Source organism: Balaenoptera musculus, chromosome 15 (assembly GCF_009873245.2).
Source record: "Balaenoptera musculus isolate JJ_BM4_2016_0621 chromosome 15, mBalMus1.pri.v3, whole genome shotgun sequence".
Taxonomy (NCBI): domain Eukaryota; kingdom Metazoa; phylum Chordata; class Mammalia; order Artiodactyla; family Balaenopteridae; genus Balaenoptera; species Balaenoptera musculus.
In genome coordinates, this window is record NC_045799.1 from 27866127 (window position 1) to 27893717 (window position 27591).

The 27591-nt window shown below is 49.7% G+C and overlaps 1 protein-coding gene across 4 annotated transcripts; it reads left to right on the plus strand.

The window, feature by feature from the left end:
• Positions 1 to 7762: 7762 nt before the first annotated feature.
• RBCK1 (RANBP2-type and C3HC4-type zinc finger containing 1) lies at positions 7763 to 26710 on the plus strand. Of its 4 annotated transcripts, XM_036826862.1 has the most exons (13): positions 7763 to 7781; positions 8372 to 8464; positions 9536 to 9680; positions 16128 to 16221; positions 16332 to 16530; positions 17721 to 17842; positions 17926 to 18099; positions 19293 to 19453; positions 20525 to 20636; positions 23366 to 23545; positions 24278 to 24376; positions 24720 to 24863; positions 25889 to 26710. In XM_036826862.1, the coding sequence occupies exons 2-13, from the start codon at positions 8443 to 8445 to the stop codon at positions 25967 to 25969; spliced, it is 1533 nt and encodes a 510-aa protein (XP_036682757.1). In that variant the 5' UTR covers positions 7763 to 7781; positions 8372 to 8442; the 3' UTR covers positions 25970 to 26710. The 4 variants fall into 4 exon arrangements, with proteins under 4 accessions (XP_036682757.1, XP_036682758.1, XP_036682756.1 ...); XM_036826863.1 differs by lacking the exon at positions 7763 to 7781 and having other exon boundaries at positions 7789 to 8464; positions 24759 to 24863; XM_036826861.1 differs by lacking the exon at positions 7763 to 7781 and having other exon boundaries at positions 7789 to 8464; positions 25889 to 26592.
• Positions 26711 to 27591: the final 881 nt, after the last annotated feature.

The following is a 27591-nucleotide window of genomic DNA, read 5'->3' on the forward strand; positions in this document are numbered from 1 at the left end:
GTACTGTCATTTCTCCTGGTTATTTCATCCATCTTCTCCCCATCTCTTATGAGTTTTCCCTGCCTCCAAACCAGCCCCAGGGTGAAAGGCCAGAGGCCTTGTGTGTCAATCTCAGCTGAGTGGTTCATGAGAACAGAAGACCCAGTAGGTCTTCCCTCATTCCCTCTGTTCCTTCTGGATGTCTTGGTGTCTCAGGATACTATTTGGCTGCATGTAACTGAAACCGTGAGTTAAAGTGCCTTTAAAAAGAAGCAAACGTATTTCACACAAAGCAAGAGGTCCACAGGCGGGGAGTGGGCTTCAGGGCTGGTTGATTTGGCTCTCAGAGCTGTTAGCAAGGACCTGGTTCCCTAGGCTCATTCTGTCTCTTTGCTCTGTTGTCCCAGGTAACTGCTGGCACAGTGGCTACAGCAGTACCAGGTGTCACATAAGAGAGATCCATGACCAGAGGAAGAAGGAGGGTGGCGTGGTAGTACTTGAGAACTCAGTACTCTGGAGTCAGGCTATCTGGAATTAAATCCTGGCTCCAACACTCACTAGCTGTTTGACCCTCGGCAAGTTTCTTAATCACGCTATACCTCAGATTCTTAATCTGTAAAATGAGGGATAATAATACCTAACTCAAGAGAATCAAATGGGTTATTTTAGCTAAAGCACTTTGAATAAACAGTGGCTGGCATAACAAGTCCTCAATCAGAGTTAGTTGTTCTCTCTATAGCTCTTCCATGGGATGGGGAAATCTTTCCCAGGAGCACTCCTAACAGACGTTTTGGCCAGAACTGGGCCACTGTGACCTCTCCTGACCAATCACCAGCAACGGAAATGCAGTTATCTTAATTAATCATACCAGTTCTCCAGCTATAGGTGGGAGCAGCCTCCCTGAGGCTCATGCTACATGTGGGGGGTTGGGGGGGGGGGGGTAGTGATAAATGAACAAAATCAAACTCTGAGAGGGAGGAGGTAGTGGGAGAAAGCACGAGGAAGAGAACTGTGGTAGCTCGGCCAATAGCCTGCTAACTGCAGACAGGTGATGGAAGCTATCCTAGATCGTCCAGCCACCAGTTGACCCCCCCAGCTGACTACAAATGCAGAGTTCAGTCAGGCTGACCCAGACCAGAAGAATTCCCCAACTGACCCACAGGATCATGGGCTAAATAAAATGATCATTGTTTTAAGCCATTAAGTTTTAGGGTGTTTTGTTACACAGCAAATGCTAACTAATATAGACAGGGACAAGTCAGCCTCCTCTCTGTGCACCCAGCATCACCCAGAATAGGGCCCAGCTCTGTCTAGGGTCTCATGGAGCAGTCCCCAACTTTCACCCTTCCCCCAAACCCTCCAATAGACCCTGCCCCAGCTCCCTCACAAGCTGTGTTCTTCCTGGTGCCTGTGGAACAAGGGCAAGGGGGGACAGCTTATATAAAATGGGGGCTGCCAAGTGGCAGGTCTTTACATTACACAGAGAGACTCATCTATGCCTCACGACAAACCTATGAGGCAGATGCTCTTGTCATTTCACAGATAAGAAAAATGAGGTTTATTATTTATTTATTTATTTATTTTGGCCACACCACGTGGCTTGTGGGATCTTAGTTCCCCGACCAGGGATTGAACCCAGGCCCATGGCAGTGAAAGCGTGGAGTCCTGACCACTGGACAGCCAGGGAATTCCTGAAAAATGAGGTTTAGAGAGAGCAAAAGATTCATCCAAAACCACAACAGAGAGAACAACTCACCTGGTTTTGCCTTGAAGCAGGAACTTTTGCCAAGGCCACTCTGAGGCAGGCACAAGAAAACTGTCACATAAAAATGCAAATCAAAAAAAAAAAATAAAATGCAAATCCACTCTCACCAAGCAATACAATGCACATAACCACACCCCTGACTGCAATTAGTGGGGACTTTCATGTTCTATTTGTATTCACTGAATGATCACTGTATAAGAGTTTTACAATATCAAAGGTAATACATATATATTACTTTATATATTACAGGGAGAGAGGGACTGTTAGAAATTTAATTGGGGATTTTATATGCAATTGGGAGCTAAACACAAAATATCACACTGTGGCCTGCCCAATTATTCATTCACCTAGCAATTCAACAACTATTCCTAATGCCAACCAACGGTAGAGCAGGTCCCATGCAAGACGGATGCAACGTGGTCCCTGCCCTCATGGACTTCAGTCTAACAGAGGAGACAGATGTTAAACAGATAACCACACAAATGAAGAAATTAATTATACCTGTGGTATGTTCTTTGTGGCAAAGACAAGCGTCACCAATAAGTCCCATGCTCCCCTACATGCCCTAGCCTCTCTTACAGTCACAGGACTAGTTCTGACCAATGGTGTGTGTGTAGAAGTGACATAGGGGTGGTCACTTCTGGGCTAAAGCAATTGAAAGCTGATGGGCCTCAATCCCTGTCTTTCCCTTCCACAGCTACCTTGAGGCCATGCGTTCCCTTAGCTACAAGATAGAGGAGGACCACCAGATCCACACTGGATTTTACTGAGCAAGAAATGAAGCTTCCTATGTTAAGTCTTTGCAATTTGGAGTTTGTCTGTTGGGCAGTTAGTGTTAATTACCATGACTAAGAAAAACTTGCCACAAGAGAAGGAAGGAAAATTCTCTTCCCCAGTAACTAGGCTGTATCAGTCTTTGCTGCATTACAAACCCCCAAACATAGTGGTTCGTGATTGTCTGTGTCAGCAGTTCGGGCTGGGCTCAGCTGGTCACTCATGCGGCTGCAGGCAAAGGGCGGCCTGCCAGGACAGCTCAGCTTCACTCACTTGTCTGCCGATCGGCAGGCTCCAGGGAGCCTTGGCTAGGATGGCTCATCTCGGCTCTACGTGGTCTCAGCCTCCAACAGGCTCAGCGGTGGCTCCTTCATGTGGTGGTCTTGGGGTTTCAAAAAGCAACAAGGAAGAACAAATCCCAGTGCCCAAGCTGTGCTTCTGTCACATCAGTGTGTCCCACAGACAGATCCAGGAGGTGGGGAAATTAATTCTCCCTCTCAGTGGGAGGACCTGAACATAATATGTGGCCTTTTTTTTTTTCTTCAATATACAACATGAGGTATACTTGATCAAGTAAGTTGACTACAGTGTACCTAAAACTGAACCTGCAGGTAGTAGATCCCTGGGCCAATTGCTTGGTGTCTCTGGGCCTCAGCCTGTTCCCCTCCTTTTGTGTGGCTAAGCCCTGCCCCTCCCTTGAGGCTGGACCTGGAGACTCTTCAGAGCGGGCATGCCCTCCCCTGCACACTGAAGCCCGCAGAACAGGTTTCTCAGAGGTGGTCAGTCAGTCCCCTAGGGTGCTTGTTTAAAATGCAAATCCCTGAACCCTGCCCAGATCTAGTGACTTAGAACACTTGGGGTTCTGCATCTTAACAATCACCCTGGGTGATGCATCCGAGTTGGAGAACCTCTGTGTTTGGAGAAATCCTGCCTCCTTGGGGACTCAGAGAGCTCATGCTAGCTCCTCTCTGGGTTGTTCGCAAATGGGTGTAAAGTGGGCGTAAATTCTACCCGCCTGTGATGCTAGGATGGGCTCACAGATGTGGGGGGCTTTATCAGGTCAAAATCTCAGCCACCACCTAAGTTGTACCAGCATCCTGGGGAGAGACATATAGCCCTCTTTCCCTCCTTGTTCTCTCTCCCCTCACCTGGCTTTGTGGCTCTGCACAGCACTTAGCACCACCTGGCAGGACATTCTCTATCATTTGTTTGTGTGAGTTTCATAAGTCCAAGGATATGCTTTGTTTACAACCGTCTCCCTGGCTCCAAGAAAAGTGTCTGGCACACAGAGCTGCTCAATAAATGTTTGTAAATGAAAGTTGTTGCTGTGTAGATCCTACACGCCTAGAGCAGAGCCAGGACACTTATTAGGGATGGTTAACGTTTACGGGCACATGCTACATGCCAGGCATGGTTCTAAGTACTTTATATGCACTCTCTCATTTGATACGTGACAGCCAGATGGCCCTCGATGATCTGCAACACCTGGTATCCATGCCCTTGTATAGTTCCCTCCTACCCTGAGCTGGGCTGACAGTGTAACTAATAGGAAACTGTGAAAATAAACGAGTATGACTTTAAGTATAGGCCATAAAATATATTATGGCTTCTGCCTTGTTCTTCTGGATCATCTGTTCTGGGAAAAGACAGCTACCATGTTGTTGCTAGGACACTCAAGTACCCTATGGAGAGATACATGTGGTAAGGAACTTACACATTCTGCAAATAACCAGCACCAACCAGGCCTAGGAGTGGGCTTTCTTGAAAGTCAATCCTCCAGCCTCAGTCAGGCCTTCAGATAACTGAAGCCCCAGGCAACATCTTAACTACAACCTCTGAGAGACCTTGAGCCAAAAACTACCTAAGAAACTGTTCCTGAATTCCTAACCCATAGAAACTCTGTGAGATCTACATGTTTATTATTGTTTTAAGATGCTAAGTTTTGGGGTAATTTGCTATGTATCAATAACCAATAACTGATACAGATTCTAAAAACAGCCCTATGAGGGAGGGACAATGATGATCACCATTGTACAGAGGGAGAAACTGAGGCCCAGAGAGGGGAAATCTTTTGTCCAGGGCCACACAGATAGTGTAACTATGGGACTGAACCCAGGTTTGAATGACTACAGAGTCTATCCACTGGGATGAAAAATGTCCAAAGTGAATGCCAGCTCTGCCCTTGAAGGACCAAGGCTAAGACCAGAACACATGAAAGAACGTATCTGCCTCCAGTACAAATTTGTGCTGGTGACTTCAGGGCTCAGGTGAATGTGACCATTATAAACCGGCAGGCTCAGAAGAAGAAAACAAGGCAATAGGAGTGAAAACCAGCAGAAACAGACACTCAGAGTTCAGATAGCAATACTATCAGATAGACATTATAAAACAGAAACGTTTAATGTGCTTAAATAAATATATAACAAGTTTGAAACTATGGCCAAAGTATAGGAAACTATATCAAGTAACAAAGTGGATTTGAAAACCTAAAAGAACTTCTAAAATGAAAAATACAATAACCAAAATAAAAAATTCAACAGATGGTTTAAACCACAGATTAGATGTGGCTAAAGAGGGAACTAGTGAGATAGAAAGCTGACATTAATCACAGAGTCAAGAGACTCCATAAATTTTTACACACAGACACATCATAGTGAAAATGTGAAAACACCAAAGACAAAGAAAAAAATCTTAAAAGCAGTCAGAGGGAAAAAATCCAGAGAGATTACTTTCAAAAGAACAACAGTACAACATGGATGAACGTCAAAAACATTATGCTAAATGGAAGAAATCAATCACAAGGAACCACATATTGTAAGACTAAATTTATATAAAGTGTCCAGAATAGGAAAATCTATAGAGACCGAAAGTAGACTAGTGCAGAGGGGGTTAGAGAGTAGGAGATAGAGAGTGTCTGCTATGGGTACAGGGTTTCTTTGGGGGTGGTAAAAATGTTCTAAAATTAGGGACTTCCCTGGTGGTCCCGTGGTTAAGAATCTGCTTTCCAATGCAGGGGATGTGGGTTCAATCCTTGGTCGGGGAATTAAGATCCCACATGCCGCAGGGCAACTAAGCCCACGCACTCTAGAGCCCGTGCGCCACAACTAGAGAGCCCATGTGCCAAAACTACTGAGCCTGCATGCCACAACTAGAGAGCCCATGTGCCACAACAAAGAGCCCGTGCACCACAACGAAAGATCCCGCATGCTGCAAGAAAGATCCCGCATACTGCGGCTAAGACCCAATGCAGCCAAATAAATAAAAATAAATATAAAAAAAAATGTTCTAAAATTAGATCATGGTGATAGTTGCACAACTCTGTACTAAAAACTTAAATTGTACACTTTAAATGGGTGGATCTTTTAGTATATAAATTATTTCTCAATAAAGCTATTTAAAGAAAGAACAGCAGTTAGATTGACAGGTGAAGATGTTTTAACAGCAACAATGGAAGCCAGAAGACAATGGAATGCTGTCTTCAAGGTGCTAAATGCCAGCTAAAATTCTATACCCAGCAAAAACGTCTCTCAAGAGTGAGGTCTAAATAAAGATTTTTCAAACAAAAACCAAGAAAGTTTGTCATGAGAAGACTCACCCTACAGGGACTTCTAAAACAACAGTTCTCAAACTTGGCTTCTCATTACACTCACCAAAGAGCATTAAAAACTCCTGATGCCTGGACCCACCCCAGATATTCTGAATCAATTGATCTGAGATGTGACCTGGGCATAGGATTTTTAAAAGTTCCCCAGGTGATTCAAACATACAGCTCAGGCTGAGAACCTCTGTCTTATGGGATATATTTCAGGCAAAAAGAAATTGATCCCAGATGAAAGTCTGAGATTCCTTCACTCATTTAACGTAATCCATGGGCAACTATTATGTGTTGGAAACTGTTCTAGACACCAGGAACACAGCAATGAGCAAAACACACAAAAGTCCCCACCCTCTAGAAGAGGGAAACAGCCAAAAGATAACCAAGATAAAGAAGTAAAATATGCTGTTAGTAATACATGCTTTGGGAAAAAAATGAAACCAGGAAGAATATAAAATGCTAGATTTAGCTGTGTGTGTGTGTGAAATTTCAGATAGAGTGGACAGGGAAGACTTTTGGCTAAAGACCAAAATAAAGGGCAAGAGCAATCCATGAAATATTTGGGCTATGGCAAGTGCAAAGGCCCTGAGGTGGGAGTGTGTCTGCCTTGTTCCAGGATCTGGAGGCCAATGGGTCTTGAGTGGAGTGAGCCAAGAGGATAGTAGTCAGAGAAGGAGCGGCGGCAGTTGCAGGCCTTGGGAGGGCCTCGGTTTTCACTTTGAGTGAGATGGGAGCTATTGGGAGTGTTTTGAGGAGTGGCATGGCTTGATTCTAACAGGGCCCTCTGGCAGCTGGGTGGAAAAGGGATTGTAGTGACCAAAAGGGGAAGCAAGGAGCCCAATGAGGAGGCTGGTGCAGTACGCCGGAGGAGAAAGGATGGAGGTGGACTGGGATGGGGGGTGGAGGAGGTGAGAGGTGACAGATTCTGGAACTATCGTGCAGGCCGAGCCCATAGGATCTGTTGATCTATGGGATGAGGGGTGGGAGAAAAGTTCAGGGGTGGGAAGACTGGAGGATGCAAAGAGCTTCCAGCCTGTGCCCAGCGAAAACAAACTTCACTAGTGGCCCAATCAAAAGGTGGAGAGTGGGCTTCCCTGGTGGCGCAGTGGTTGAGAATCTGCCTGCCAATGCAGGGGACACGGGTTCGAGCCCTGGTCTGGGAAGATCCCACATGCCGCGGAGCAGCTGGGCCCGTGAGCCACAATTACTGAGCCTGCGCGTCTGGAGCCTGTGCTCTGCAACAAGAGAGGCCGCGATAGTGAGAGGCCCGTGCACTGCGATGAAGAGTGGTCCCCACTTGCCACAACTAGAGAAAGCCCTCGCACAGAAACGAAGACCCAACACAGCCATAAATAAATAAATAAATAAATATTTAAAAAAAAAAAAAAAAAAAAAAGGTGGAGAGTGACCGCCGAGAGGCAGCGTCCGGCTGGCTAAGGGTGGGTTCCTGAGGCCGTCCGGCCTGGATTTAAATCCAGCTGCGTGGCCTCGGGCAGATCAGAAACAAACAGAGCCTCTATTTCTTCTGCAAAAGAAGCAAGGACCGGCCTGCCCGCCGCTGTGCTGGCAGCTGGACTGAGGCGGGGCGGTCTCCACGTCGCTCCCCGCCCCTCCCGGCCCCGCCCACTCCCCCACCCCTCCCGCGGCGCTGCCGGCTAGGCTGCTCCGGTGAGTGAGGGTCTAGGAGTCCGGGTCCGGCCGGGGGCGGGGTGGGAACGCCTCGGACTGCGGAACAGAGCGCCCCGGACCGCCGAGATCCGGAGCAGGCACCGCCGCCGCCGGGTCGCCGGAACGGGGGGAAGACCCAGATCCCGCGAGACTCTTCCGCCGCACTTCCGGGGCCGCCACTTTCACTTTCTTTTCCGTGGAGGCTGCTCCCCTCCCTCTCCTGACTGACAGGGGCCGCTCCGCGGGGAAGGGAGTTGGGCTGAAATCCAGCGACCCGGAGGGCGCCTTTCCCCTACAGGGAAAAGGGGAGGCCCTCCTCGGGGACTCGCAGCGCCCCTGCTGTGCGTCGTCCCTCCCCGCCGCCAGGCCTGTCCCGTTTCCTCTGTTGCCCTTTGCGGGCTTGGCTTGGTGCCCCCTTTCACCTCCCACGCGGGGTCCCGGCCCGTTCCCTATCCCAGGCCCCATCCCCGGTCCTCGGGTAGTGTGATGCTACCCGACTGCCACCGGGGACACCGAGGCACAAAGAAGGCTTGGGCCGCGCCAGAGGCCACCGGCCTGGACTGAGTTGCTCGTGGTCGCCCGTCCTCTAGCAGGTGACCGGGAGGTGGCTTTTCCCCGGAGCTGCAGCCCCCGCCTGGGGGCATGGGCACAACCACGCCAGATGGACGAGAAGATCAAGAAAGGTGGGCACAGCCTGGAGGCGACTGAGAAACTTCGGGGGGAGGGGGGAGGGGCATTAACCCTGTCCTCCCTCTGCCCACCTGCCCCTCAGTTTCCTCCGTTGGGGCCTGGTTCCTTCCAGGGGCCTCTTGTCATTCATTTATTTGATGCCCCTGAGGCCTCAGTGGGCCAGCTCTGCTGGGAAGGGTGTAGGGAGCTCCCAGAGGACACGGGAGACCACCCAGGCTGGTGAGGGAGCAGACCTCAAGGGTCGTTGCCTTCCCCCTGGCCCCTTCCACCCAGCGTGGGAGAACTTAAGTTAGGTCATGTCACCAACCTGCTCACATACCCTCCTGTGCTCCTTGTTCTTAGAACAAAGCCCAGAGCAGTTGGGTAGCCCACAGGCCTGCTGGCTTCGCTCACCTCTGCCTTCCCCCATTGGGCCCCTTGGTCATTCTGCTGGAGCCCCACCGGTTTCTGTTCTAATCCAGCCATTTCTTGCCCAAGGCCTTTCCCTTTCCCTTTCTCTGTACCTGGAACACTTTTGCCCAACTGGGTCTTGACCTACCCAGCTTCTCCTCCTTCAGGTCTCAGCTTCAATGTCACCTCCTCCTAGAGGCTTTCCCTGATCTCCTTACCCTGTTCATTTCCTTGCCAGCATGGATCACAATCTGAATCTTTTTCTTTTGTTAAACTTGTTAATTGTCAGCCCAGTCTTACTGGGCTGGGAGGTCCATGAGAAGAGGGACCCTGTTTATCTTATTCACGGTTGAAGACCAGTTTTCTGAGACAGTGATTGGCACACAGTAAGAATTCAATAAATGTTTGTTGTATAAATGAGTGGAAGTATGGGGGGACCTGGGAGTATGAAGGGAAAACAGAACCAAATAAGCAGGGAGGGGGAGTGGGGAGTGACAGAGAAGGCCTACCAGAGAAAAGGGACTTTTAAGCTGGGTGCTGAAGGATATGTAGGAGTTCACCAGGAAGACAGAGAGGAAGCAGCATGTACAAAGGATCACCTCCTTCCTCACCCCCTTAACCCCAGCTCCTGAAAAATAAACCCTGTGCTAACCTGCTTCCACTGTGGATTTCAGCTGAGGAGGTGGCCCAGAGACTCACCCGAGCAGTGGCTGGCGGGGATGAACAGGTGGCTATGCAGTGTGCCATATGGCTGGCAGAGCAACGGGTGCCCCTGAACGTGCAACTGAAGCCTGAGGTCTCCCCGACACAGGATATCAGGTGAGGAGTACGTAGCTGACCAGGGACTTAGGGCTTCCTGAACCCCAGTGGGCCACGATATAGTCTTGCCTATAGAACGGTTAAGTTATTCTTAATGGCAGGTTCTGGTGTCAGGAGACCTAGCTTCAAACCCCAGCTCTGTTACAAATCAACTCTGAGATCTAGGGCAGGTCACTTCACCTCTCAGAGTTTGTTTTTTTCATTTAAAAAATGGGGCAATATTAGTAGCTGTTCTTAGAATTGTTAGGAGGTGTATTAGGGTGTTAGGTTTCATATAACAGAAAGAAACATATTAACAGTGGCATAAACAAGTTTGATGGTACACAGTCCAGATGTGGAGGCTCTGCTCCCTGTAGTCCTCAGAGACTCATGCTTTTGTCTTGTTATTATGACATTCATGGCCTCCATTCTGAGGTTCACCTTATGGTCCAAAATGGCTGTTCCAGTTCTAGCCATTGCATCAGCATTCTTGTCAGCAGGAAGGAAGAAGGGAAGAAGGGCACCCCCTCCCACTCTCCTCTTAAGAACAGAGCTCAGAAAGTTGCACACACTTCTTCCACTTAACTCCCAAGGCCAGAACTTATTCTCACAGCCACACTCAGCTTGAAGGGAGGCTGTGAAATACAGCCAGGTATTCCACTAGAATTCAAGGCAAGGGTTAATGGATACTGTTAGTCTGCCCCAGGAGACTTAAACTTGATGCTGAAATGCTTAGCACGGTGCCTGGCACATGTTAATCACTCAATAAACGTTGTTTTCTCCTGCTTTTTTCCTGCTGTGTAGTAAGACAATAGTTTTACAGTTCCTAATTTTAAGTGGTGGATCCCATTTGATTTTGTTTTATTGAGATATAATTGACAGGCCATATTCAACAATTTAAACAATTCACCAATTTAAAGTTTATAATTCAAGGCTTTTAGTATATTCACAGTTGTGCAACCATCACCGTAACCACTTCTAGGACATTTTTTAAGAAACTCTGTATCCGTACTTTTTTTTTTTTTTTAATTTTTTTGGCTGCTCTGTGCCCCTTGAACCCATGCCCCTTGCAGTGGAAGCTTGGAGTCTTAACCACTGGACCACCAGGGAAGTCCCAAAACCCCATACCTGCTAATAGTCACTCCTTATCTCCTTACCTTTTTTTTCCCAATCCCCCCAACCTTAGGCAACCACTAATTTACTTTCTATCTCTAGCAATTTGCCTATTCTGGAAATTTCATATAAATGGAGTCATACACTATATAACCTTTTGTGTCTGGCTTCTTTCACTTAGCATCATGTTTTCTAGATTTATCCATGTTGTTGTAGCACGTATCAAAACTTCATTCCTTTTTATGACTGAATAATAATCCATTGTACGGATATACCATATTTTCTTTATTAATCAGTTGATGGACATCTGGGTTGTTTCCACTTTTTCAGCTAACATGTACAACGCTGCTATGAACATCTGTGTCCAAGTTTTTATATGGACATATTTTTTCCCCAGTTTTTTATGGCTGTGTTGGGTCTTCGTTGCTGTCTCTCATTGCGGTGGCTTCTCGTGTTGCGGAGCATGGGCTCTAGGCATGCGGACTTCAGTAGCTGTGGCTTGAAGGCTCTAGAGCTCAGGCTCAGTAGTTGTGGCGCATGGGCTTAGTTGCTCCGCGGCATGTGGGATCTTCCCGGACCAGGGCTCTAACCCGTGTCCCTTGCATTGGCAGGCGGATTCTTAACTACTGTGCCACCAGGGAAGCCCTCCCCAGTTTTATTGAGATATAATTGGCATATATAGTTAAAGGTATTGTGACTTATAATAAGAAATATATATTTGTCTTCTTCCTGTTCTTGGCACAGAACTCCTAAAACACTTGGAATTTCGTAAGTGATGAGAATGATAAAGGTGCCTTTTGTTATGTTAGTGAGGTGACTCTTGGACTGCCCCTAGATCACCTAAGGATGGGGGCTGGTCATCAGAGGAACCAATCCTGTGTTTAGAGGACTGGAGCCTTCAGTCCCATCACCCTGATCTCCGGGGAGAGGAAAAGGGCTGGAGGTTGAATCGATCATGAGTGGCCAATGGATTAATCAATCATGCGCATGTAATGAAGCCTCCATAAACACTCAAAAAGACAGGGTTCGGAGAGCTTCCAGGTTGGAGATTTGGAGAGAATGGCGCCCCTTCTCACATACCTTGCCTATGCATATCTTCTATCTGGCTGTTATAGCCTTTTATAATAAACCAGTAATATAGTAAGTAAATATTTCTCTGAGTTCTGTGAGCTGCTCTAGCAAAATAATCAAACCCAAGGAGGAGGTCGTTGGAATTCCTAACCTATAACCAGTCAGTCAGAGAACAGGTGACAACTTGGGCTTTCAATTGGTGTGTGAAGTGGTGGGGCAGTCTTGTAGGACTGAGCCCTCAACCTGTGGAAGCTGACGCTGTCTCTGGGTAGAGAGTGCCAGAATCGAGTTGAATTGTAGGACGCCCTGCTGGTGTCTGAAAATTGCTTGGTGGTGTGTGGGAAGCCTTCCCCCTCCTCCCCCTTCCACAGGTTGGAAATTGAGCCTCAGAACCATTTTAGGTGTATGACATAATGATTTAATATATGTATGTATTGTGGAATGATTACCGCAGTAAGTTTAGTTAACATCCACTGCCTCACATAGTGATAAATTATTTTTTCTTGTGATGACAACTTTTAAGATTTACTCTCTCAGCAATTTTCAAATGTATGATACAATATTGTTAACTATGGTCACCATGCTGTACCTCACTTCCCCAGAACTTATCTTAAAACAGGAAGTTGTTCCTTTTGACCACCTTCACCCCCCACCCTGCCAACCAGTCTATTCTTTTTCTCTGACATCAGTTTTTTAAAATTCCACATATAAGTGAGATCATACAGTATTTGTCTTTCTCTGTCTGACTTATTTCACTTAGCATAATGACCTCAAGGCCCATGTTGTTGCAAAGGGAAGGATTTCCTTCTTTTTATGGCTGAATAATATTCCATTGTGTATATATACTGTACATGGAAACAACCTAAGTAACCATGAATGAATAAAGAAAATGTGGTGTTTATGTATACAATGGACACATATTTTCATTTCCCATTCTGTGGGTTGTCTTTTCACTGTATTGATAGTGTCCTTTGAAGCACAAGTTTTTAATTTTGACGAAGGACTGTTTATCTGTTTTCTTTTGTTGTTTGCGCTTTTGATGTCATCTAAGAAACCACTGCCTCATACATGGTCATAAAGGTGTATCCCTATTTATTTTTTTAAGAGGTTTATAGTTATAGCTCTTACATTTAAGTCTTTGATCCCTTTTGAGTTAATTTTAGTATATGGTGTGAGGTCCAACTTCATTCTTTTGCTTGTGAATATCGAGTTATCACAGCATTTTAAAAAATAATTTATTTATTTATTTATTTATTTTTGGTTGCATTGGGTCTTCGTTGCTGCACACAGGCTTTCTCTAGTTGCGGCTAGCGGGGGCAGCTCTTCGTTGGGGTGCATGGGCTTAATTGCGGTGCGTGGGCTTCTCTTTGTGGTACGCAGGCTTCTCATTGTGGTGGCTTCTCTTGTTGTGGAGCACGGGCTTTAGGCACTCGGGCTTCAGTAGTTGCGGCGCAAGGGCTCAGTAGTTGTGGCTTGTGGGCTCTAGAGCGCAGGCTTAGTAGCTGTGGCGCACGGGCTTAGCTGCTCGGCAGCATGTGGGATCTTCCCGGACCAGGTATTGAACCCGTGTCCCCTGCATTAGCAGGCGGATTCTTAACCACTGTGCCACCAGGGAAGTACCTGCATTATTTGTTAAAAAAACTATTTTGTCCCTGTTTAATATCTTGGCACCTTTGTTGAAAATTAATTGACCATAAATCTGAGGTTTATTTCTGGAATCAATTTCTATTCCATTGCTCTATGTCTGTCCTTATGCCACTAACACACAATTTTGATTATTATAGCTTTGTAGTAAGTTTTTAAAATAGAAGCATGAGTCCTCCAACTTTGTTTTTCTCTTTCAAGATTTTTTTTGGCTATTCTGGGTCCTTTGTATCTCCATATGAATTTTAGGATCAGCATGTCAATTTCTGCAAAAAATGTCAGCTGGGATTTTGACAGGGATTGCATTGAATCTGTCGATCAATTGGCCATTTGATTTAAATAAAATACTTGAGTATTAAATGGCATTGTAGTTTCTGCTATAAAACCTACCACTACACACAGCTTGTTTATATCAGTTGTACTTGTTACTCCCACAGCATAATTTAATTAGCTGTTACATCAATCAATAAAACATGAGTGCTAAAAGAGAATTGTGTCTATGAAAACTAAGTTGATCGCTTTAGAAAGACAAGATAGAAATGAGGCACCAAAAAAACCTGTTATCATTTTAGGGTGGGACGGTTGTAAAAAATATGGTAAAAATCCAGAAGGGCTCTGTACTCAGATGCTTTGAGAGTGTAAGTTTTTGCTCCACTTTGAAGAAGCTGATACTGGAAGTCATAGACCATGTATAATGCGTGTGGTTCATACAAAAAGAAAAAATCATGGGGAACTCCAGTAGCAGATTTGTACTCAAAAAAAGCCATTGGCCTTTTACCTAGAGATTGGCCATTGAATGTGCATTTGTATCCTGTAAGGTAAAATTAAGTGTTAAAGTCTGCAGCTGTTTTTGCAGTTCTTTGCTTTAACGATTTTTCTGACTAACTGATCACCACTGATCCTGATGACATTAGATATGAGGGTTCCAACTGTACTTTTCTGTTATTGGTGTTAAGGTTATAGCTTTTAGATTTTGTTTCCTAAGTAAAATTCAGGCTTCTATGCTTTGCCTCTAGGTTGATTCTAAAAATGTAAACCCACTAAAATAGCATTTATAGTATTTTGATTATGGAAATATTACTCAGTGTAGAATAAGTAGTGCAGTTGAAACTTTATGCACTTTCATGTTTCAAACCCCCTGTTGCTTGAAGAAGAATGTCTTGAAGGTTAAGATCTCGTCCTTCTTTAAATTTCCTTATACTTTTCTTCCATTCTCCTGCATCAGACTCAGCTATTTTTTTTTTTTTCTTGTATTTCAAAAACTTTTCATGTGGAGAGGTGAATGGTAAACTTTTGGCGTCTATACATGTCTAAAAATTTCTTATTTCCCTGATAGTTGGCTGGGTGTTGAAAATCATTATCCTGAGGAATTTTGAGGTATTTTCTGGAGTATTTTAAAGCAAGTCTCAGATTTTAGTTCATTCATAAGTAATTTGATATGTCTTTTAAAAATGACCTAAAAAAAAACCTCAATACCATTATTACACCTAAAAAATTAACAATAATTCCTTAAAATTCCCTAATACTATATTTATATTCAACTTTCCTTGATTATCTCGTTAGTGTTTTTGTTTTTTCGTTTTTTGTTTTTTGGCCACACCACATGGCTTGCAGGATCTTAGTTCCCCAACCAGGGATTAAACCTGGGTCCCCAGAGTCCTGACCACTGGTAACTCCCTCCTTAGTGTTTGTTATAGTTGGTTTGTTCCAATCAGGAGCCAAAGGAGATCAAATAGCATTTCTTAATGTTGTCTGAGTCTCTTTTATTCACTTTCTCTATTTTTAGTGCCATTAATTTTTTTTAAGGAACCTGGTCTTTGACCTCCAGAATTCTCCCACATTCTGAGTTTATGAATTGCCTCCTCATGGTGTAATTTAATATCTCTCATTTTCCTTGTGAACTTGTAGTTGGACCTAAGGTTAGGTTAGTAAGGAGTCACTGTTACATTCACAGGAATTCTTCCTCATTTTCTGATTGTTTCTTGCTGTTCTTGCTTTAAGGATGTGGGGTTTTCCCAAATCACTCTGGAGGTTCTAAGTGGGCTTTCCTGTTGTTGTTCTACACCCTAATTTTTCTGTGTCCTGGGATCAGTTCTGTTTTTTTGTCTTAGCCCTCCCTTTTCATGCTTTTGGTCTTCCAAAAAAGTTTGAGCATCTTTGAGAAGGTTGGTGTTTAAAACCGCTTTCTGTGGAATAATACTGTTTGGGTTGAAATCCTGCCTCTAACAGTTATTAATTGTTTACTTGGCAGAGCCACTGTAACCTATCTGTGCCTCCCGTTTTTATCTCTAAAATAGGGGTGACAACAGTACCTGCCTCATGTGTTCACTGAGAGGATTACATGAGTTAATACATGTTAAGTGCTCTGAAGAGTCTTGGCATACAGTTAATAACTGTTGTGGTTTGGCTAAGGAGCCAATAATAGCCAATAATAGAAGAGGTTGGAGAGCTTGGGAGGGGCCAGAGCATGGAGGCCCTTGCCATGCCACAGTGAGTTTGGATTTTATTCTGAGAGCCATGTGGAGCCATTGCAGGGGCCTGAGCAGCGAGTTCTGATACAGGAGGAAGCACAGGGGAGTGGGAATCCAGGAGCCGGCTGGTGGCTGAGGCTGGACCTGCGGCCCCTTGCCCTCCCCGCAGGCTGTGGGTGAGCGTGGAGGATGCGCAGATGCACACGGTCACTATCTGGCTCACGGTGCGGCCGGACATGACGGTGGCCTCCCTCAAGGACATGGTGAGTGAGGGGCAAAAGGAAGACACGTCAGGGCGGAGGTTCCCCTTTTGCCCTGCCTCTCTCTACTCTGCTCCTCCCTCCCCACACTCCCTCTGCATCCTCCCTGCCAGGTGTTCCTGGACTATGGCTTTCCGCCAACCCTGCAGCAGTGGGTGATTGGGCAGCGCTTGGCCCGGGACCAGGAGACCCTGCACTCCCACGGGGTGCGGCGGAACGGGGCCAGCGCCTACCTCTATCTGCTGTCAGCCTGCAACACCTCACTCAACCCTCAGGAGCTGCAGCGGGAGCGGCAGCTGCGGATGCTGGAGGGTGAGGCGCTGCTCCCGAGCGGTGTGCGCTCTCCTGAGGCTGTAGGGGAGAGGGAGCAGGGAGCAGAGCCCCGGGGCTTTCCGTCAGGAACGTGCCTGGAGGACCTTATCCATAGTGGGGAAGAGAGGACAAAGGACACCCCAGGAAGGAGCCATTTTGGGAACCATTTAGAGAACAGCTGGTCTAGGGGAGAGGGGCTGAGCTCAGTCCCCGCCCTGGCATTTATCAGCTGTGTGACCTCAGGCAAGTCTCTTCCCATCTCTGCTCTTCAGTTTTCTAAATCTGTAAATTGGATATGATAATAGCTAGTTTTTATTCTAAATATTTTACTTCTTATTCTGAAATATTTCAGACCTACAGAAAAGTTGCAAAATTGTATAAAGAATTGTATAACGAATTCTCATGTGCTTTTCATGTGGATTCCCCAGATATTAACATTTGACTATATTTGTTTTGCTTTATCATTCTCTCAGTATTTATTTATGCATAAGTAATTTTTTGGAACTGTTATGAGAGTAAGTTGCAGACACGTTGTCCCTTTCCCCTAAATACTTGTGTGTATTTCCTTTAAATAAAAAAAAAAGGGTCATTTTCTTACTACATATACCTATCAGATTTAGGAAATTAATACTGATACGGTCCATTGATCTAATGGACAGATCTTGCCCAAATTTTACCAGTTGTCTCACTAATGTCCTTTATAGTGAAAGACCTGGCCCTTGGCCTCGGTGTCTCAGTCTGTTTCAATCTTTGGTCTCCTGTCTTCCCTTGGCTCTCCTGTTGTTTGAAGAGTCCAGGCCAGTTTTGTTTTTTGTTTTTCTGTCCCATGTGCCCTCATGAATGGATTCAGATTCAGTATTTTGGCAGGACTACCTCAGAAGTATTGTTCATTCCTCTAGGTGCTACACTTAGGAGCATAGGAGATCAGTTTTCAAGCAGGGTTTTTAAGCTGGGAGGACCCAGGAGCAGTCGTGGGTGGAGGAGGGACTCTGACCTTTGGGAGCCAGGACACTCGGCCAGGTGTGGACCCACCCGGCAGGACCACCAAGCTGGAGACTCCTCCGGAAGGAGGGAGATAGAAGGGGGCAGGGTGGGGGGGCTGTCAGTGCAGGGCCTGGGGTTCCTGGCTGGCCCAGGGTGTAGATGAAATGGGCTGCAGGGATCCGCCACCCCTGAATCCTCCTCCCCAGATCTGGGCTTCAAGGACCTCACGCTGCAGCCACGGGGCCCCCTGGAGCCAGTCCCCCCGAAGCCCGGGGGCCCCCAGGAGCCGGGGCGGGGGCAGAACGACGCCGCGCCAGAGCCCCCGCCGGTAAGCTGCCCAGTGCGCGCCCCTGCGCCCCTGACCCGCCCGTCTCGTCTCCGTGCGTGCGCTCACTGCCCCTCTGCCCCCAGGTGGGCTGGCAGTGCCCCGGTTGCACCTTCATCAACAAGCCCACGCGGCCCGGCTGCGAGATGTGCTGCCGGGCACGGCCCGAGGCCTACCAGGTCCCCGCCTCGTACCAGCCGGACGAGGAGGAGCGAGCGCGTCTGGCCGGCGAGGAGGAGGCGCTGCGCCAGTACCAGCAGGTGGGCGCGGACCCCGGACAGACACCTGCAGACTGGACGGGGGAGGCATAGGACAGGAAGGGAGGCACCTCCACATTGCCGCTCCTCCCCCTGTTGCTGCCCCCTCCTGATCACACCACTGGTGGTGACCCTGCACTTGACTGTGACCGGCCTCTCCCTGAGGTCATCCTGTCGCTAGGACCCTGCTCCCCGGCTGTGATGCACACCCAGGCTTATCTACCCCGCCCCCCCAGTGGGCTGTGGCGCTGCCCCTGGCTTTGACTTACACTCTCACTGTGCACACGAGAGTACCGGGCTCTTACCCCAGCATCCTAGCTGAGACCCTGACCACTCCCCCATCGCCACCCCTTTGTCCGCCTGTGACCTAGCTCTTGCTCCACTCAGCCCTGACCTCACCCTGAATCCTACTATTCCTGACCTCCCCTTCCTCCCTGGCTGTGGCCCACCCAGACTTCCTAGGATCTTGGACCTAGCCCTTCACCGCTCCCTGGGAGATTGACCCAGCCCTCTGTCCTGCTCCTCCCACAGCCCCACCCCCATCATGTTACGCATGCATTGATTACACAGATACTTAATCCTGAGCGTTCCCCCATTCTCATCGGATGCTCCCATCCCCCACTTGGACCCAGTCTGCCCTTGTCCCACCCCGGCCATGACCTCACTGCTGGTCCCATCTACAGCCTTGGCCCGGACCCTGTTCTCTCTCCCGCCTTGCTCTGCTCCCTCGCTTTATCACCACCACCCATACCCCTGACCTATTCTGTGACCTTGACCCGGCTCTGCCTTCACCCCCCTGACCCTAGCCCTGCCCTGCTTCTTGGCAGAGATGGGAGCCCTGCTACTCCTGACTCCCCGCTCAGACCCTGGCCCCTTCCTTTCCAAACGCCATCGCTCCCTGGCTTGACAACAGGTTGCAGCCTTAACCTGCCAGTGCCTGGCCCGCCTCCTGCCCCACCCCCACCCCCACCCCACCCCCCTGTTTCCTCGCCTCCCGCCCCGCCCCGCCCCCGGCCCCTCCCTTCCCAGCATCTCCTGCGCCTAACCTCAGCTTGCCCAGTACCACCCCCACCGCAGGATCCTGCCCCCGAGACCCTCCCCGGCCTGGCAGGTTTGACCCATCCCCTGGTCCTGCGCCCTTGTGGCCCGCCCCTGAGACCCTGACCCGCCCCGCGGCCCCACCCCCGTGTGCCCAGCGGAAGCAGCAGCAGCAGGAGGGGAACTACCTACAGCACGTGCAACTGGATCAGCGGAGCCTGGTGCTGAACACCGAGCCTACCGAGTGCCCCGTATGCTACTCGGTGCTGGCGCCCGGCGAGGCCGTGGTGCTGCGTGAGTGTCTGCACACCTTCTGCAGGTGCGGCCCTGACCCCACCCCCAGCGATGTAGTTCCTCACGGCTGCGCAGTACCCATGGCTGAAAGGGGGTGGGGCGCAGTGCTCTTAACAGCTCTTTGGACGCCCATAGAAACCTGCGAGGTAGGCACTCTCTCCCCTTTTTGCAGAGGAGGAATGTGAGGTACAGAGAGGCCAGCAACTTGCTCGAGGCCACACAGCTCAGGCATTCTGTCGCCAGAGCATGCGCCCTTCCACACAACCGCCAGGCCCATGTAAGGCCTGGGTTCTGGCCTGGCAGCCCGTGCCAACCCCGCCCTGACCCTCGCTGGTGGACAGCCTGCCCTCTGAGGCGCCACACCTGGCCCTGGGCTGTGGAGAACGTGTCCTTCTTCACAGCACACATTTGATGAGCTGCCCTGGGTGCCAGGGACTGGGCTAGGCCTGGGGATCCAGGATTGAACAAAAAAGCTCATTTTCCGCCTCCTGAAGCTTACATTCCTGTGGGCAGGCCGATGTTAATCAAATAATCACTGATATAATTGTAAATTGTGCCAAATGCTAAGTACCAGTGGATTATGATAAAAGTAACAGAGGCCCTGCCCTACAAGAGGTCTGGGAAGCCCCTAGGGAGGCTGCACTTGAGCAGACCAGGGGGTCCAAAGTGGGCATGTGCCTGGCCTGCCTGTGGCAGCAAGGGGTCAGTGTAGCTGGAGCAGAGGGCTGGAGGGGGTTAGGGGATGGGGGCAGAGAGGTATTAGGGAGGGTGAGCCACCGGGGCTCTCAGGTTTGCTCTGGGCGGGATGGGATGGGAGGCTGCGGGGAGGCACATGGTAGCCCCAGGGAGCCCAGTGAGGAGGCTCCTGCAGTCCTGCAGGCGAGGTGGTGGGACCTGGGCCGGAGTGATAAGGGTGGCAGTGGGGTGGACAGAAGTGATGGGTTGGTGGGAGGGATCGGAAGGAAGGGAGGTATTGAGGAGAAGCCCGCCTGGGGTCAGGCCTCACCATGTGAGGGCTGGAGTCCTGGGGGATGGAGTCCTGGGGGATGGGGTTCAGATGACCCCTAACCTCCCCACCCCTTCATACCTCCCCCAGGGAGTGTCTACAGGGCACCATCCGCAACAGCCAGGAGGCCGAGGTTGCCTGCCCCTTCATTGACAACTCCTACTCATGCTCGGGCAAGCTGCTGGAGAGGGAGATCCGGGCGGTAAGGCCTGGGGGAGGAAGGGGCACACCCCCTGTCCCAGGGAACTGGGCCCTGAGCTGGCAGGTGGGAACCGGTTTGAGAGTCCCAGGCTCAGGCACCAGTCATTTATCAAGAGCCTTTTCTGTGTGGGATGCTGGAGGCCCAAGGGGTGGGCAGGACAGGAACTAGGGGAAATACCTAGTAAAGAAAACACCCTTATGAAGAAAAGACAGCAGAGCAGTTAGCAGGGGGGAATTCTGGGGCCAGATGGCCTGGTGACCTCAGGTCAGATACGCAGCCTCTCTGTGCCTCGGTTTTCTCATCTTGGTTGGGGTCAGAGAGTTAGTTTCTATTTCAAGGGTTGTGAAGATTATAGTGGAAGACGTGTAAAGAATTTGGAGTAGTGCTTGATATGTGGTATCAGTTAGCCCTTGTATCAGTTAGCTTCTGCTGTGTAACAGATTACTCCAGACTCAAAACAACCACCATTTATTTAGCTTATGAATCTGCAAGTTAGCAATTTGGGTTGGGCTTAGCTGGATGATTCATCTGGTCCAGGTTGGGCCTGGCAGAGCTCAACTGGGCTTAGCTGGCAGGTCCACTGTCATGGACTGGTGTGATGGTCTTATCTGTGATGGCTGGGATGACAAGGCCTCTTTCCACTTTGGTCTCATCCACCCCAGGCTGGCCAGGGCCTGCTCATGTGCTGGTGTCTCAAGGATCCAAGAGCAGCCAGTGCAGGAGCGCTTTCCAAGGCTGCTCACTTGCTCCTGTCCCTTTGGCTGAAGCAGGTCACATGCTTAAGCCCAGAGTTTGTGTGGGAAGGAACCACCCAAGGGTGTGGAGTTGGGGAGACATGAACAAATAGGGGCCACTCCTCCAGCAGCCTTTCACAGGGCTGTATGTGTCTGCATGTGTGTGTTTTCTATTATTATTAATGTTATTATTATCAAGTTATGCCCCTGACCGCTGGTCATCTTGAGCAAGTGCTCTCCCTTCTCTGCGCCTCCATTTACCCATCTGTAAAGTGGACTGTTGGACTTGATCAGTGGTTTTTAAACTGCTGGGGAATGGCCTTCCCAGAATTGGGCATCTTGGAATTCCCAGGCCAACATGGAGGCAGGGCCAAAGGTGGCTGAGGTCCAAATGAGAGACCCCCACCACCACATATACAAGACCCTGTTTCTCCACATCACTTCTGCCTATTTCCTATGATGCTGCTTCTCAGAACCCCCTAAACTTTACCAAGTATTTCCTGGCGCCTAAGGGGTTCTGCCTCAGGGGAAAAAGGGCAGACAGAAGGGGTGGGCCCTTGGGAACTCCCAGCCTTTACACTAAGAGAAGCCCCATTTTTAACTGTTGTTTGTGGGGCACCTGAGAAGGGCAGCTCTGGCTTCCTTGCTCTTGCCTGGAGAGGCCCCAAGACATAGATCATTCCATATGTCCTGGCACCCACAGTCGCTGCCCAGAGGCTTTCCCTGTAAAACCCACCTCTGCCAAGGGGCATTGTGATGGGGCCAGAGTTCATGCCAAGGAGCTGCAGGGCTCATGCTTCCCTGGAGCCCCTGGACGTTGACCAAAGCCTCAGAGAACAGTCAAGTGTGGCGGAGAAAGAGGAAGGGGCAGGGATCAGCAGAGTAATGCAGTGGAGGTGGTTTTACAAAAAACATACCTAAACCACAAGAACCAGAACAGAAATCAAAGAGAAAAATCACCCACCAACTCTGCCATCCCAGAAAATCTCTGATTGCATTTTCTCCTGTTTCCTTTGGTGTCCCTGGGTAGACATGGTTTTTTTTCTTTTTAAATTAACTATTAAGGTATACTTTGCACACAATAAAATTCGTCCATTGTAAGCATGCAGTTAGATGAGTTTTTGACAAATGTAACTCTTAAGACTACCACTCAGTCAAGATATAGAACATAGGCATGATTTTTACCTCATTGTAACCAGTGTAGGTACAACAACTTTTGCTATTTTGCTACAAAACCTTTCTAAAGATTATTATAAATCTCCATGGCATACATCCTATTTAGTTCTCTTCTCTTAATAATTCCAGTTTCTGGGATTATTATTAATAATTAATATCAATAATTATTAATATTAATAGTTATTAATTATTATTAATAATTCCTTCCAGTTTGTAAGGAATGCTTCAGGGAACATTTTGCATGGTGTCTCTTCCTTCTTATATATTATTTTCTTAGGATAAACTTGTAGAATATGTCTCAAAGGGTCAGAAAAGTTTGGGATGGTTGAAACATTATTGCCACGTGGCTTTCTCAGAGTGCTGTGTACCAGGGTGCTAGTTTAACCACATCTTCCTGGCATTGCTTGTTATCGTTTTTGTCCACTTTTTCCCCTTTTTAAACCATTGTGGTAAAATATATTTAACATTCACCATTTAACCATTTTTTAAGTACACAGTTCTGTGGCCTTAGGTGTAGCCACATTGCTGTGCAATCATCCATCTCCAGAACTTTTAACCTACTTTTTTTTTTCCCTTTTTTTTTTTTTGGCTGAGCCATTCGGCTTGCAGGACCGAACCCACGCCCCCTGCAGTGGAAGCACAGAGTCCTAACCACTGGACTGCCAGGGAATTCCCTTAACCCACTTTTTGAATGGAGTTTTTAACACTGCTATGTTGGACTTTATGGGTTGGGGGCTTCCTGAGGAATATTTGGTGGCCAGCAGGGCACATTGTCAGGTGTTCTGAACCCAGAGCACCAAGGTTGTGGTCTGCTGGCAGCTCCTGAGCCCCGAGGATTACCAGCGATTTCTGGACCTGGGCATCTCCATTGCGGAAAACCGCAGTGCCTTCAGCTACCACTGCAAGACCCCGGACTGCAAAGGATGGTGCTTCTTTGAGGATGATGTCAACGAGTTCACCTGCCCTGTGTGTTTCCACGTCAACTGCCTGCTTTGCAAGGTGGGGACAGGGACCCACACTGCCCAGTCACTCTGGTCCTGCCAGGAGCTCACTGCCATTCCGAGTTTGTTCCCCTGGGAAGGGAGCTGGGATACTGACCTGGTTGCCATGACTTAGAGCTGTGTGTCAGTGGCCAGGCTTGGCTTGGGCCCTGATCTGAGCCTAAGCCTTAGACTGAGCCCTGAGCCCGGACTGAGCCTCTGAATAATCCTGGCCCCAGACTGAGCCCCGATCCTGGCCTCTGATGAACCCCGATCCGTCACAGACCAACCCCAGCCCTGGCCCCAGACCGAGTGTCAACTCCTATCCTGAACTGAGCCCTGCCTGACCCTCACCTCAGGCCATCCCTGCCCTCATCCTCTCAACAGGTGACCACAACAGAGACCGGTCTCGGGCGAGTAGGCAGGGCTGAGCCTTCTCGCAGCCCTGCAAGCTCACTTTCAGAGCATTAGGCCTACAGCCAGGGCAGAACCTGGCCGGCGACGAGGGGCTGCGGTTTAGGGATTTCTGTGCCTGTCAGGACTTAAAATAAATAGGTATATATGATTATTATCGTATGTGATGACCCTGGCTTCACCTCCCCGGCCTCAGGGTGTGTGTGATTTACAAAGGAAGGCTCTGTCACTGACACCACATGGAAGCGTTAAGTGCGTATGTGGATGCCTGCTCTGGTCCTCACCTCTCTAACTCCCTGGGGAACTTTCTCACCTCGAGCCCCTCATCCTGCTGCAGGCCATCCACGAGCAGATGAACTGCAAGGAGTACCAAGACGACCTGGCCCTGCGGGCTCAGAACGACGTGGCTGCCCGGCAGACGACGGAGATGCTGAGGGTGAGGCTGGGTCAAGGCTGAGGGCCGGGGATTTGAGTTTTGGGGAGGGATGGGGACTTCTCAGAAAGGACTGTGGTTCATCCAGCCCTGGAGGCTTGAGCTCCTGCTGGCATCACTCCCATCCAGAGATGGGACTCAGGACAAGTGGCGAGCAGCAGGGAGTGTCCGGGTGGAGAGAGGAGACTGCAGACGCATGGGAGAGGAGGCTGCATGCAGCCAGGCCTGGGTGGAGCAGCATGGGAGAGTGATTCTGCGACTCGGGGGGGTGGCTGGTTTCTCTCTGCAGTGGGGCGGGGGCCAGGGAGCGGGGCTGGGCCTAAGGTCGGCACCTGCCCTGCTGCAGACCATGCTGCAGCAGGGCGAGGCCATGCACTGCCCACAGTGCCAGATCGTGGTGCAGAAGAAGGATGGCTGTGACTGGATCCGCTGCACTGTCTGCCACACGGAGATCTGCTGGGTCACCAAGGGTCCTCGCTGGGGCCCCGGGGTGAGTCCCCAGGGAGCACAGGGCTCAGGGGTGCTGTGGGAGAGTGCCTGAGAGTAGAGATTGGACAGGTCAGCCCATGGGCCAGTTCTAACCCCACTGCCTGCGTTTGTGTAGCTCGTGAACTAAGAACGTTTTTTACATCTTTTAAAATGGTTGAACATATCAAAAGAAGAATATTTCATGACATGTAAAAATTATATGAAAGCCGAATTTTAGTGTCCATAAGTAAAGTTTTATGGGAGCCCCGCTCATTCGTTTGCATACCGTCTGTGGCTGCTTTTGCGCTACAAAGGCAGAGACCGACTGGCCGGGAAAGACTCAGGTAACTGTCTGGCCCTTTACAGAAATGTTTGCCCACCCCTGCCCTAGAGGACAGAGGCCAAGGGTGTGGGTGGGAGTCAGAGGTAGAGGGGTGGGTCCCCGGCTCTGGCACACATTGACCATGTGGTTAGGCTGTTACTCCCTTCCCTGAGCCACAGTTTCTTCGTCTGTGAAGTGGAGATGATAGCTGGGCCTCAGGCTTATTGTCAGAATCATATGAAAAAATGCAAGAGCAGTGCTTAGCGCGGTGCATCTGTCACATGGTGAGCGCGCGCATGGTGGCTCATGGTGGCTGTCGTTGGGAGGAGTGTTCCTGGAACTGGGGCTCGGCGTTGTCCGTACAGGCAGACAGTGAGACAGGTGGAGGTGGAAGGAACACACTCTCATGCCGCCAGTGTGCTCACCCACCCCGAATATGCAAAAATCCATCAAGTCCTCTCTGGCTCCAGGTCTAGGGGTGGGTAGCCAGACCGCGTAATTGAGGCTGCTACGGGAGCCCAGAAAGGCCGCCCAGAAAGGCCTTAACGGCTGCCTCCATCCGGTAGCTGGGGCTGAGAGGGTCATCTTAGCAGGGGGATGTGCCCGAGCCAAGGCCCAGGGTGGGAGTCTGTGCTTTGGGGGTGTGATGGAGTGCATGGGGGAGGGGGAGGGGCCCGCTGTCTTCACTGCCCTGACCTTTTCTCCTCTCCCCGCTCATCCTCTAGGGCCCAGGAGACACCAGCGGGGGCTGCCGCTGCCGGGTGAATGGGGCTCCTTGCCACCCCAGCTGTCAGAACTGCCACTGAGCTGAGGATGACCTGGTCCCCATGCTGACCCAGCCCCACATCTGCAAGCTGCTGTGGGACAGGGCTGGTGCTTTGGCTCTGATTTCTGGCCTGGGAGATGCCTTTGCGCTTGGCTGAGACAGGGGCCCTGAAGAGGCCAAGGCCCCTGAGCTGTGTGGATGGCCTTGTTTGCTGTGGGCATTGCAGAGGCCCTGCCTGAGCTGGCCATTGTCCGCGGCTGCATCTGCCCCAGTGCCTTTGCCCTTCCTGGGGCTTGCCAGCCAGACCTTTCATCTCCTCTCTGTGGCTCCCATCTCTGCCTAACCCAGCCTTAAACACAGCCCTGGCCGGAGGCCTTGCCGGATGGAGCCTCTGAGAGCCCCGTGTGAGTCCACACTTCCCTCATCCACCTTCCTCATCTGCAGGACGCTGAGCACTCACAGCCTACCACCTCCCCTGTCGGCTTTCTGGGGGTGACTTTTCTCTGGCTTTGCTGTTGGAGGCCTGGGGCCTCTTAGAATTGCTGCTAATTCTGCTCAGAGCCAAGAGGGAGACCTGGCAGTTTCCAAAGACAGCCCAGCTGGTCCAGCTTCCGTATCTCCCTCTTTGCCGCCTGTGTAAACTAATTAAAATGGTTTTCCAGGGGGCTTCCCTGGTGGCGCAGTGGTTGAGAATCTGCCTGCCAATGCAGGGGACACGGGTTCGGGCCCTGGTCTGGGAAGATCCCACATGCCGCGGAGCAACTGGGCCCGTGAGCCACAATTACTGAGCCTGCGCGTCTGGAGCCTGTGCTCCAGACCTCCAGGCCTCTCTGTGCAACAAGAGAGGCCACGATAGTGAGAGGCCCACGCACCACGATGAAGAGTGGCCCCCGCTTGCCGCAACCAGAGAAAGCTCTCACACAGAAACGAAGACCCAACACAGCCATAAATAAATAAATTAATTAATTTAAAAAAAAGGTTTTCCAGGAAGGGATGAGTGTGATGTCGTGAGAGGGAGCAAAAGGGTCATGGGCTGCGACTGTACACGGAGACAGGCAGGATCCCAAGCTCTCCAGGAATTGCAGCCAAAAGTTGATGTGTTGGCCCCCGTCAGTGTAGAACGAGGGTGCGGCTGAGCACTGGGATACTTGCACCGGCCTGAGCACCCCTGTGCCCACTCGAGGGGCAGGATGCTCTGGGTCAGCGTTGGCCTGGACAGGCAGCTTGCAGTGTGTTCAGAGCCCACAAGGCGGGGTCTGCAGGTCAGCGTGGGCATCAGGGGGAGGGAGGGGCCGGGGCAGCAGCTACAGGCTGGCAGGAAATTCTTGCTGCAAACTTCTGACCTCTCAGTGGGCATCCAGTGTTGGAGAACAGAGCTATTTCAGGAAGAGGTGAACCTGCTGCAGTTGCGGGTGAGATTGTGATCCGAATTTTTAACATCTCAGACAAGATGGCACAGTATTGGTCCAGTACTGTTTACTAAGCCCACTCTGTGCTGGCCAGAGATTAATAAAACACGGTTCTGGGCATCCATTCTGTTTTTACCTCATTCTCTGACCCCGCCTACACCCCTCCCACCCCCCACTTTGAAGGCCAGCACACTGTCTGAGCCGGGATGTGGATCATCATTACAACAGGCGGAGGGCGTCTCTGCGACTCAAG